The following is a 12,287-nucleotide window of genomic DNA, read 5'->3' on the forward strand; positions in this document are numbered from 1 at the left end:
GTGAAACTACTTTGTTTGGTCTTCCAAAAGAGGACACGACTACAAATCAGTGGTTAAGTTGTATTTACAACACTGTTCCAGAACAGTTCAACCCAAATATTCAGATGTGTGCAGCACATTTTATGGAGGACCGTTTCCTGATCCTGGTAGAGTAGACTACAATGCCGGCTGTTCTGACTCACATACTGTAAGTACTTTTTTATATTTAAAAAGATTTTATATTTTTTATATTTAAAGCAAGTTTTTTGGGGCAGTGTAGAGTAGGGCTTGTTGTTTGTCATTTCTCCGATCACAAATGCAGACAGGGTTTTATGTTTAAGTATGGTAGGGGCGTAACATTTTCGTCACACGCTTGAGGTATTCGGCCAAATTCGCTGGATAGCTGGCCAATCAGAGCACACCTCGCTTTTTTAGAACCATGAGCTTTGTAAAAATCGACGCATTTCAGAAAGGCGGGGCATAGAGGAGAAACAATAATGTACATTATATGGAAAATAATGTGGGTTTTTTTTACCTTAAACCGCATAAACACATTGCATTACACCAAATACACAAAATAATGTTCTTTTTAGCAACGTCATATGACCCCTTTAATTCCTGTTCCTTATTGCACACAATTCATAGAGCTTTAGGTTTCTTCTCTTTCAAGCAATTAATATGTGCTCTTTTTTTCTAGTTTACTGTCAGAACTTTGCGCCCAACTTTAAGGAAAGCGAGATGAACGTCATTGCCGCCGACATGTGCACCAATGCGCGGCGCGTGCGGAAGCGCTGGCTTCCCAAGATCCAGTCCATGCTGCCGGATGGGATGGAGATGTACCAGGGCTCGGCGGCAGGCGTCAGTCTGGGCATCGGCGGCCTCCCGGTGGGCATTCAGCTGCCCTTCGAGCCGGACTTTAAGAACATGCTATCCTCGGGCCTGAGCCTCTACACCGAGCGCAAGGAAGCCGCGAGAACTCACTTACCACTGGATGCCGACGGCCCCGATATCCCGCGGGATGGAGGCGAGGAGGAGACGCAGGACGAGGAGGAAGAGGCCCAGACCGACAGCGCCGACGGGACATTGGGGGTGGGGCCTGTCAAGCCCGAAACTGAGGGCGGGGCCAGTGTAACCACACCTCCTGACAGGCAGCAGCAGGAGGAGGAGTTTGTGGACGGCTTGAGAGTAAACGGGCAGTGAGACTGGAGAACCCGGCCTTCAGTTCATATCCACCATGTGAATAAACACTGAAGGGAGGAATCAAACACACACAGGCATCGATCATGAAGAACACACGAACACACATGCATTTGATTTTGCAAATGCTGGATTTTCAGTCGGACGGTGGCAGGACGTTCATCATGTGCTTCAGAGAGCAGAAGTCACGGGTCGTGTGAGGAAATAACGCCAGTGGCACGGCGGGGGACCTTCATTGTGAAACATTATATTACATTTAGCATGTTCCGTTCTTGAGATCACTTTGCCATAAACATAGCAGTGAATCTCACTAAAGCATGACCAGATCACTTTACACCCCAAAATCAAGAGGATGAAGCTTTTACAAGGGCCACTGACATTCATGTAGCTACATCAGTGTACGTTTACAGTCATCCAAATAATCTGTTTGTGATCAGATTGATGGCTAAATCTGACTACTTGCTGTCAGTCCAAATGAAATTTTGATCGGATTGAAAGGAGTAATGTAGACCTGAAATAATAAGATCAACAGGATAAGATTAAGTATGTAAACACTTAAAAATGACTATTTTCTTAATCAGATTCAATAATAGCTTGCAAAACGTGCACAGTTTGCATACTTTCACATCATACGTACATGTGTATGATTATATACATCTTACATTTTAAGAACTGGTCAGTGGATGAGACTGAATGTTAAAGGGTTACTCCATCCCACTTGCCCCCATGTCGTTCCAAACCCGTAAAAGCTTCGTCCGTCTTCGGAACACAATTTAAGCTATTTTGGATGAAAACCAGGAGGCTTGTGACATTCCCATTGACTGCCAAGTAAATAACACTGTCAAGGCCCAGAAAAGTATGAAAGACATCGTCAAAATAGTCCATCTGCCATCAGTGGTTCAATCTGAATTTTATGAAGCGACGAGAATACTTTTTGTACGCAAAGAAAAAAAAAACAATTCGTCTCCTCCGCGTCACCCTAGCGCAATTTTGGAGAGTATCCACTGAGCGCAAACAGCGTATGTTGTTCTGTGTAAGCCGCACCACACGGATATGTTGTTTTCGTTCAAATCAAAGCACAAACAGCGTAGAAAACGTATCCGCGTGGCGGAGGGGGTGACGCAGAGGAGACGAATTGTTGAATAAAGTCGTTATTTTTGTTTTCTTCGCGTACAAAAAGTATTCTCGTCGCTTCATAAAATTCAGATTGAACCACTGATGGCAGATGGATGTGGTGCGGCTGACACAGAACAGCATACGTAGTTTGCGTTCAGTGGATACTCTCCAAAATGGCGCTACGGTGACGCGGAGGAGACGAATTGTTGGGTTTGGAATGACATGGGGGTAAGAGATTAATGACAAAATTTTCATTTTGGGGTGGAGTAACCCTTTAACTAAATATTTGCACAAAAAAAAAAGCTCTTCTGCCATAAATATCAGTTTTCTTTTTAGATATCGGTTTGCAATGTTTAGGGTTCATATAAGCTGAACAGAATCTGAAACCAGATTGCATTCATTACTATTGATGAAAATTAGTGCATGTAAACACACCTATGTGCCATTATTTACTTTATTAATTGACAATTAAGCCCCATTACAATATTTATATTAATATAAAGTAATAATATAAAAATATATGAATAAATGCACAAATAAAAAATAAACAATTTGGAATTAATTTGTAACTTTTTTAATATATACGTATATTCTGTTGTGTTTTCATATAAATTTTTAGAGTAATGTATTTGAATCATTGATTAATGAGTTTTGTTAACATTTTGATCATGGGAATTTGAGGTAAATTAACGTAATTGCAACCATAATGGTCCTAAACATATTTTTGCGATCTGGGCATGTTCTTTAGTGAGATTAATTTACTACCTATAGAAATGGCTGCGTTTAATAGTGCGTTTAAAGCTGAAATTATGCATTTCATGAGCGTTAAGTGACATTTCATGTTCAGTTTTTAGTGTAGCACATTGAGAATACGATCATCTTCACAAGTTTGACTGGTATGTGAAAAGAGCGATGCCTGCGTGTGTTTGACCTGATCTGAACGCTGACATACAGACAGATCCTCATGCTCACATGACCAGCCGACACACGGATGATTCACCAATCCTTCGAAACAAATGCACGCTGACGCTGCTAGAATGAGCGCTCACTTCCACTGCTTGCATGCCAGATCAGATACAAATTTACAGCCTCGATTATAATCTGCATCCCTCAAAAAATTAAGAAAAACTGCTACTGTTTATATAAGGATTGTTAGTCGGACAAGGTGATTTTTCCTGAATGAAAGAGTCAACAGGCGGGTTTTCACGGGGTGTTGCTGTCTAACCCGATCTCATGAAAGTGCGTATAAATAGTACGCCAAATAAAAAATAAAACTCATGGTATTGAGACACAAAAATGGACTTTGGCGTGTATATGCTACGCGATGGGTAGGATTAGGGTTGTGGGGTAGATGCGTATCATATGTACGCGAAAACTGCGTATCATATGCACGCCAACAAATTTCGTATCATATGCACGCGAAAACTGCGTATTATATGCACGCCAAACACGTGCGTAGCATATACACGCCAAAGTCCATTTTTGCGTATCAATACCACGAGTTTTCGTTTTTATTTGGCGTACTATTTATACGCATTTTCATGAGACCGGGCTCTGCTGTCTGGAATCGAAGCAATGGGGTTTTTCTGTACTGTAAACTCTTTAATGAATCTAGCTGGCTTGCACTCAGTGAGTTTAAGGAGGCGATAGAGAGCAGCTGCGCGCTTCGACTGAAGCTGCTGGAGACTGTTTGTGAGCGGCACTAAGAGCAAGTCTATGTTATTCTGTTCACTCTTCACACAGCTTTTGCTTTATGTTTGAGGCGTTTTCTGTTCCCTGCGTGTTTCTGTCACATGCACTAGTCTAGAGGACACTAACAGAACAAACCCTCCACATTAGGGTGGCCCTTATTTTTGAAATCTTCTGCTCTCACCCGCCCAGTCAGCTCCCCTCATGAGAAATGGAAACAAACCAAATTTCACTGAGATTGGACTATGTTTGGGGTGTGCACAACAAAATTTTAAATCTTTCATAATGACCATAACAGCACGTAATTAATAATTAAAAACGAGAACACAGAACAATGTTGTTAGCCGTTGCACTTCATCCGTCCCGAGTTCTAGTCGCGAACCTTTCCCGATCCCGTCCCCCGCATTTCGCTTCCTGCAGGAATGTTCTGTTTAAGATTTAACCTCAAAAATATGTCATATTCTCACTGAAACTTTAAGAGTGTTGTGTATTTATCAGGCTTTTAATACTGTAGTCGTCAGAATCTCCAGGTATGTTGATTTTACAGAAATTCAACTTCAATCGTGACGTTTAGATCTATTGATTTGATGCTCGATTGCTGGTTTATTTTTCACTGTCAGGTGTTTGGGAGTTTAAGTGCCTCGTCAGTGCTGTTGATTGACAGCTGTCATGATTCTGATCAACACTAGATAAGTCAAGCACCACGTCAGAGGACACATTTCTGTGAGAATCTTGAAGATCTGATGTTTCTTTCTTGTGAAGAGCTCAAAATGTCATCTTTACCCTTTTCTCCATTTTTGAGCATTTTGAGCATGCCCGTTCCATATCTTAATGAGGAAACATCTTGAGGAGGAATAATGGCCTTGATTTTGTTGAGGTTGAATAACTTGTGCCTTATTGTGACAACTGATACCACCTAAACACCAAAAAATGTTATGCAGTTGCTGGTTGGTTTGTTGTGTTAAGAACAACTCCGCACACCTGAAGATTCTGACCAGAACTGACAGTTGGCTCGTACAGTGTGATTAATGCTGTTCGATTTCATATTTATGTAGTCTGTGACTATTCAGAGCGATAGCAATATGTTTGTAAAGGTAGAAATAGTCGGCTGGCTGCTACTAAAATGTGCTGGAACTAATATATGATCACTAAGGCCAGTCTTACACTAGTATTTTTACACACGTCTTTTCTATCCTTCATTATTTACCCAGAAGCCCCTTCCAAGTATCTTGTCTCCACTGGCCAGCTTTATTTCTAAAGCCAAGTGGCTCTGAATTCATGCAAAATGTTGCACTAGATAACGTGGATCTGAGAGAATGTCCTGTAGAGCTCCAAGCTGTTTGTTGTAGCTGTTCAAATGTATGTAACATACTAATTTATAGATTTGTGTTGGTAGCGTAGAAGCTCCTTCAGTAAGGCCGAGCGTTATCCAAATATCAGCACTAATGGCTAATGTAAGTACTTTTGCACAGCTCTGAAGTTTTGCTCATGTGTGTGAGAATGAGACGAGTGTTTGTGAAGTTCAACACTGTGCATGATGAATCTGAGAGAAGCACTCTGTCAAACGGAACATATTAGTAACTCTAGTAACATATTCACAGATCGAAGTGGTCCAGAATTTCATCATTTGGCTTGTGCAAGTACAAATATCTCAGTAATGGCCATTGAATGTAATAAAAGCTGTTTTCTGGTGTTCACCTCATCATAAGAATGCATATGCATAAAGAAAATGCGATGCAAAACGTCTCGGTCCTTCATCTTCTTTATGCAAATGATAATTTCTTGTTTTTATTCCTTTGATTTTGGAGTGAAAAACACCCAGAGGATTCGCCCGTTCAGCACAGTGTTGTAGCGTTATTGCGTATTCCTCTGTCAGGATGCTGTGCAGCCGAATGACTTACTGTTTAATTATTCAAATTAATATGCACATTAATGATCTGCCTATAACTGCATGCTGTTTCTCCACAGATCGATCCGATGAGCAGTTCTCATGGGACTCTCGTGTCCCGCCTGCACTACGTACGTGTGTGTTTCTGCTTGTAAATAAAGGCAGCACTTTATCGTTTGTGTGAAGGTTGATGGAATTCATTGGGAGCCTGTAAACCGAGCGCCGACAATCAGAGCAAGAAGGTGTTTGAGGATCTCTGCTATTGAATGTGTTTGTCGTCTGACACGAACATGTGATTGAAGTACTACTAACGATAGCTGAGCTTTGCCTATAGCATAGCATCACCACGACGCGCTTACATGCAAGTTCCTTACGAAAGTTTATAATGAACAATTAAACTGCTTTTTTATTGAAATACGAAACAATTATGTCTACTGCAACATGTCACTGTCATTGTCATTGCCACAAATAAAATCTCTTTCATTCCCAGTGTCTTTGGTGTGTAAGTGTGACACTCATTTCTTTAACCCTTGCACTGTGCTGAAAATCGTTAGGTTACTGACGTAACCCTGGTTCTCTGATAACATGAAGTGAGGTATCTCACTATGGGAACGCCTCAGGCGTGACCGATCACGGAAGCACCAATAACACCACGTCTGCCAACTATGGCAGACCAATCGCTGTAGCGATCAGGGAGTCCTGCCTCCCTGTATATAAACCGCAGCTACCTGCCGTTTCGTCATTCTCCGCATATCTCTTCTCCGTGCAGTAAAGGCAAGGAGGGCAATGTTTGTGAGATACCTCACTTCATGTTATCAGAGAACCAGGGTTACGTCAGTAACCTAACGTTCTCTTTCTAACATTCGTTCGGTATCTCACTATGGGATATAGACAACTCCCGTATTGCCGATATGCTGACGAAGCGGACTAAAGAAAGAGTAGGTTATTATCTGAGTCATAACTCCCGACGGAGGTGAAAACAGAATAATATGAGGAATTCGCCTCTTAATAACCTGCATTATTCACCCCGACTACACACTCCCAGGACTGAGTGGGCCAGAGAGTGTTCTGTCACATCCAGTCTATAGAAACAAGCAAATGTGTGCGGAGAAGACCAGCTGGCTGCCGCGCAAATTACTTGAATAGAAATGCCTCTAAACAGAGCCCAGGATGTAGCCATACCTCTAGTAGAGTGTGCTCGTAATCCTATTGGGGGCTCTTTATTCGCATTGTTGTAACATGACACGATAGCCTCCACCACCCAGTGGGAAAGGCGTTGACGGGAGATAGGATTTCCTTTGTAAGAGTCAGCCCACGAGACAAATAGCTGATTGCTCTTACGAAGTGTGTGGGTTCTCTGAACATACGTATACAGAGCACGAACCGGACATAAACTGTGTAACCTCTCCTCCTCTGGGGATGAAAAAGGTGGTGGATGAAAAGCTAGCAGGTCCACTGATTGAACTGCACCAGCGTGATCAAACACTTTAGGCACAAACGCCGGGTTAGGTCTAAAAGTTACTCTTCGACCCCCCGGAGCGAACATCATACATGAGGAGTGAACTAATAAAGCATGTAGCTCACTCACCCTTTTTGCTGTAGTGAGAGCAAGTAACAGCGCCGTCTTAAAACCGAGCAGCTTCAAGGCAATGTTATCAATGGGTTCGAAAGGGGCTTTTGAGAGCGCATTCAGAACTATGGACAATTCCCAAGGCGGGACCAGCGGCTTCGATACTGGGTGTAGCCTACGTGCCCCTCTCATAAATCGACAGACGAGAGGGTGTTGGCCAAAAGTACCCACGTTAAGACCAACATGACATGCCGAGATAGCAGACAGATAAACCTTAACTGTAGAGAAGGCTCTGCCCTTATCCAGAAGGTCCTGTAGGAAGCACAGCACATCCGAAACTGAACACAAGAAAGGAACAATGCTTCTATCTGCGCACCATCCCTCAAACACCCTCCATTTGAGATTATATAAAGATCGTGTCGAGGCAGCCTTCACGTTCTGAATTGTCTCTATCACTTTCGGAGGTAACCCAGCTGCATTCAGATTTAGCCTCTCACGGGCCAGGCCCAGAGAGCTAGTTTCTGAGGGGAGGGGTGAAAAATTTCCCCCCGTGCTTGTGAGAGGAGATCCCTGCATGCTGGTAATGGCCATGGCTGGACGTAGAGCAGTTGCGCAATCTCCACAGCCCACAGTCTCCCTGGCCAGTATGGCGCGATCAGAATTATTACATGTTTGCATTGCCGAACCCTCCGTAGTGTCGGCTCAATCAGGCTCAACGGAGGGAACGCGTACAGTAACACGTCTGGCCACTCATGGGCTAGAGCATCCACACCCAACGGTGCATCGTCGCCAGCCAGAGAGAAGAACAAAGGACATTGCGCGTCTTCGCGCGATGCGAAGAGATCTACGGCGGCCCAGCCGAATCTCTGCCACACCATGAGGATCACTTGGGGGTGGGGTCTCCACTCCCCTTACAGAAGATTCCCTCTGGACAGTAAATCCGCTCGCCTGTTCATTATTCCTGGAACATGTGTCGCGTGTAACGACAGGAGGGTCCTGCTGCTCCACAGCAATCAGTGCAATCAGTTCTTTCACTAATAAGTGAAGCTTGTGAGAACGAACTTCTCCCTGCCGATTTATGTAGGCTATCACTGTTGAATTGTCTGTCCTGACCAATACATGATGATCCTTGAGAAAATGCACAAAATGTCTCAGAGCTAGTAACACTGTTAGCAGTTCTAGAAATTGTATGTGCTTCTCTCTCAGTGCGGGAGACCAAACTCCTCTCACTGTTCTGTCCTCGAACACCGCCCCCCAGCCCGTGAGAGATGCATCTGTCGTCACCACTTTCTTTAACATAACAGGACCCAGTAGGCATCCTGTCCTGAGAAAAGGCGGGGCTCTCCAATGACGAAGAGCGTTCATGCATTCTGGTGAGACACGCACTCTGCGGCTGAGACGGCTCTTGGGGCGAATGCCCTGTGACGCTGTCCAGATCTGAAAATCCCTCATTCGCAGCAGTCCCAGGGGAACCACTGACACTGTAGAGGCCATCAGACCCAGTAGCCGAAGACACATTCTGAAAGAGACTGATCTCCCTCGATGAAAAAGGGAGAGGCAGCTGTGAAATGTCTTGATGCGATCCTCTGACAGGAAAGCTCGAAACATCACTGAATTCAACCTGAGACCCAAGTAGACTATTTCCTGTGCAGGAGTTAGACGACTCTTCGTCTGGTTTATCTTGAAACCTAATCTCTCCAGATGCGTCACTAGTGTGTACGTATCGCTCTCTGCTTGCCACGGGGACGGCACACAGATGAGCAGATCGTCCAGATATGATGAAACTCTGACCCCTCCGTTCCTTAACGGCGTCAGAGCCGCTTCCACAAATTTGCTGAAAACCCTGGGAGCCAAAGCAAGGCCAAATGGTATTTACCTGTGAGCAGGAAAAATATCTCTGTGAAAATATGCCTCCTGGAGGTCCACCGAGGTGAACCAATCTCCCTGACGAATACTCTGACACAACATTCTGAGCGACAGCATTTTGAATTAGTATTTTCTGAGGTGTTTGTTGAGGACCCGTAAATCCAAAATGGGACAGAGACCTCCCCCTCTTTTGGGAATCACAAAATACAGGGAGTAAAAACCTATGTGGCTTTCTCTCGTTGGAATCACTCTTATCACTCCTTTTCTCATTAAAGAGGATATTTCTTCCTCTAAGACCTGAGCTGCTTCCCCTTGGGCCACTGAAATTACCACTCCATTGAACACAGGAGGTTTTACAGCGAATTGAAGTCTGTATCCCCTGTCTATCGTGGTTAAAACCCAGGGATGAACTGCGCATGCACGCCAGTTCGTTGCCTGAGCTGCGAGTGGGCCCTTCCCGTCTTTGCTCACTAGCGGTGTTGCAGCACACTCTAGTGGCGAAGGAGGGGAATACCGCTCCAGTGAAGGAGTTAGATTAATCTTTATTTGTGATTGTTTTAATTTTTTGTGATATTTCTTTATTTTTATCCCACTCTGCGCCCTCAGCCCTTGGCCTGGATGCGTCAGAGAAAACTTTTTTTGTGATGGGATGCTTATGAACTTTTGTCCTTCCTCCCTCACAACAAACCTCGTAGGTGGAGGGAGAGACAATTTTTTGGGGGGCACCAGAGGAACATGGGCCATTTCCCCACACACATTGGACTTTGAACTGACCACACAAGCCCATTTCATATTTAAATTCCTTCTCCTTTTCCCTGCGTGATGGAGAATGGAATCGTTCTGAAGGGATGGGACAGAGAAACCCTGAGTGCTGTCTCCAAACCCTTCCTGATGCCAAGTTGACGTCTCAGGTCTACCGCCTCTTTTTGTTTCCCTGAGGGGTTGCCGACCGGTGTTTCGCTGCTTCGTTTTGGTTTCATGAAACCGGGCTTTGACTGAGGGCCCGCGTTTCCCGGCTGTTGCGGTGGAGCCGGACGGGAAGTTTGATAGTCAGAATGTCTCCATCTCCCTGAATGTCTGAAGTTCGGTCGGCTTGGGTGATAAGGCCGAGCTGCCGGCGAATGCCTCTTCCTCTTTTTTCCGCAGGTCACATTGCTGACGCATCGTTGTTACCGTCGCGCCGAACATGGCCTTTGGATCAACAGGGGCATCCAAAAACTCCACCTTCTCTTTGTCAGAGAGGCCTGACAAACCCAGCCATAGTGATCTCTCTCCCACAACCGCTAAGCCCATACACTGACCGCAGCTTAGAACGTGCACAGGTTTAAATCTGTGATGAAACTTATCTCCTCCCAGAGTGCTGGGTTGGGAGATCCGGAGTCCAGCTGATGCCCCATCTCCTCAAATATCTCCCCTTGATAGGCAGTAAGGAGGGACGTCGCGTTCAAAGCATGAATGGCCAGAGCAGATCATTTATAGGCAGCGAAGCGCTCTGTTTTCCCTGGCAGCGAGGCTCTGGTTGAAGAGAGCACTGCCCTGCGACTTGGGTGCAAATGATTAGCCACAGATGATTCAACAGGGGGAGGATCCGCCATCCCCAAATCCTCCATTCCCTGAACATCCAGCCTCGAGAAGCCCTTGTCGGGCACACGGTGGGAAAAAGGCTTGTCTCAAAACCTCTTCATTTCAGCCACACAAGCCAGGACAGCTGAAATAAACTGCCTCGCTGGAGGGAGACGTGACGGAAGTCTCTTTCCATCATACAAATCTCTTTCAGCCCCCTGACCTGCTGGCTGGGATGGCCAGTCGATTGACAGTCTAGCCGCGGCCCTGCGACAGACCTCGAGTAGATCCGTGTCCGTCTGTACAGGGGAGGGTGAACTCACATCCTGTGCACTCGGCGGATGCGACTGATTTGGGGGAAGAATAGCATCTTCATCATCGTCATCCTCGTCCTCGAGGATGGCCGACAATACTTCATCCTCGTCATCTTCCTCTCCCGCTAACGGATCTTCGAACAGCGGGGGAAGGACGGGTGACACCCTCTCCATCATCTCTCCCCATGAGCTGACGGCCTGCGGACAATCCATCGGTTCCTCTCTGGGTTGAGCAGAGAGGCATGGATCCGACTTCCCAGCTACTGCCACGCGGAGTCTCCGCTCTCGGGTTTTAGCCGAGGACTTCGTGCAGTGAGGACAGCCCTCGGGGTTGGACAGAGCTGCCTGAGCATGTTTAGCGTCCAAACAGGAGATGCAGAGACCGTGTGAATCCTTCGCAGAAATCTACATTCCACAAGCACACGGATGGGGAGGAAGACCTTTGTCTCCGAGGCTCTCCGGCTCTTTCGCAGTGGCCATGGGGCCTGCATTCTCTTCGTTCGGTAAGCCCACCACAACGTGACAACCAGTACGGAGCTGTGTTGCGATAGAGAGCTCTCCTTTTCCTTCTTTTTGGTGTGTGGTGAGCGCCCCCGAAAACTTGAAAAATAAATTGAAAACATAGAGCAGAAAACTCGCCCTGACGCGTTTTCTCAGTTATCTCACTCGGTAAGTGAAGTCACTCATTACCTTGCGGCTCCATCTGTAAACTGTTAAGCAAATAATTCCAGAAGTCTGCTGAGCCAGCTTCCGAAAATCTTCACGGGGAAGAGAGTGAGAATGACGAAACGGCAGGTAGCTGCGGTTTATATACAGGGAGGCGGGACTCCCTGATCGCTACAGAAATTGGTCTGCCATAGTTGGCAGACGTGGTGTTATTGGTTCTTCCGCGATCGGTCATGCCTGAGGCATTCCTATAGTGAGATAACGAACGAATGCTAGAAAGAGAACTATAGAGCTTATATTATGACAAAACTATTTGAATTTGTATTGTATAAATTTGAATTATTGACAAGTGGCATTTATCAAAACTGAATATTATGTGGCATTTAACATAGTTCTGAATTAGATTTTTTTAACTTGAATATTGAACATATTCAAGTTA

The 12,287-nt window shown here is 45.2% G+C and overlaps 1 protein-coding gene across 1 annotated transcript in view; it reads left to right on the forward strand.

Moving 5' to 3' along the window:
* The window catches only part of LOC107745624 (nucleus accumbens-associated protein 2-like), a 61,455-nt gene extending 59,541 nt beyond the window's left edge, over window positions 1–1,914 (forward strand). The window contains exon 6 of the mRNA XM_016559543.1: window positions 677–1,914. Coding sequence (XP_016415029.1) covers window positions 677–1,179 — 503 coding nt within the window. The 3' untranslated portion in view covers window positions 1,180–1,914. The remainder of the gene's footprint in view (window positions 1–676) is intronic.
* Window positions 1,915–12,287: the final 10,373 nt, after the last annotated feature.

This window comes from Sinocyclocheilus rhinocerous, unplaced genomic scaffold, assembly GCF_001515625.1.
Source record: "Sinocyclocheilus rhinocerous isolate Xijiao unplaced genomic scaffold, SAMN03320098_v1.1 scaffold1489, whole genome shotgun sequence".
In the NCBI taxonomy this organism is placed as follows: domain Eukaryota; kingdom Metazoa; phylum Chordata; class Actinopteri; order Cypriniformes; family Cyprinidae; genus Sinocyclocheilus; species Sinocyclocheilus rhinocerous.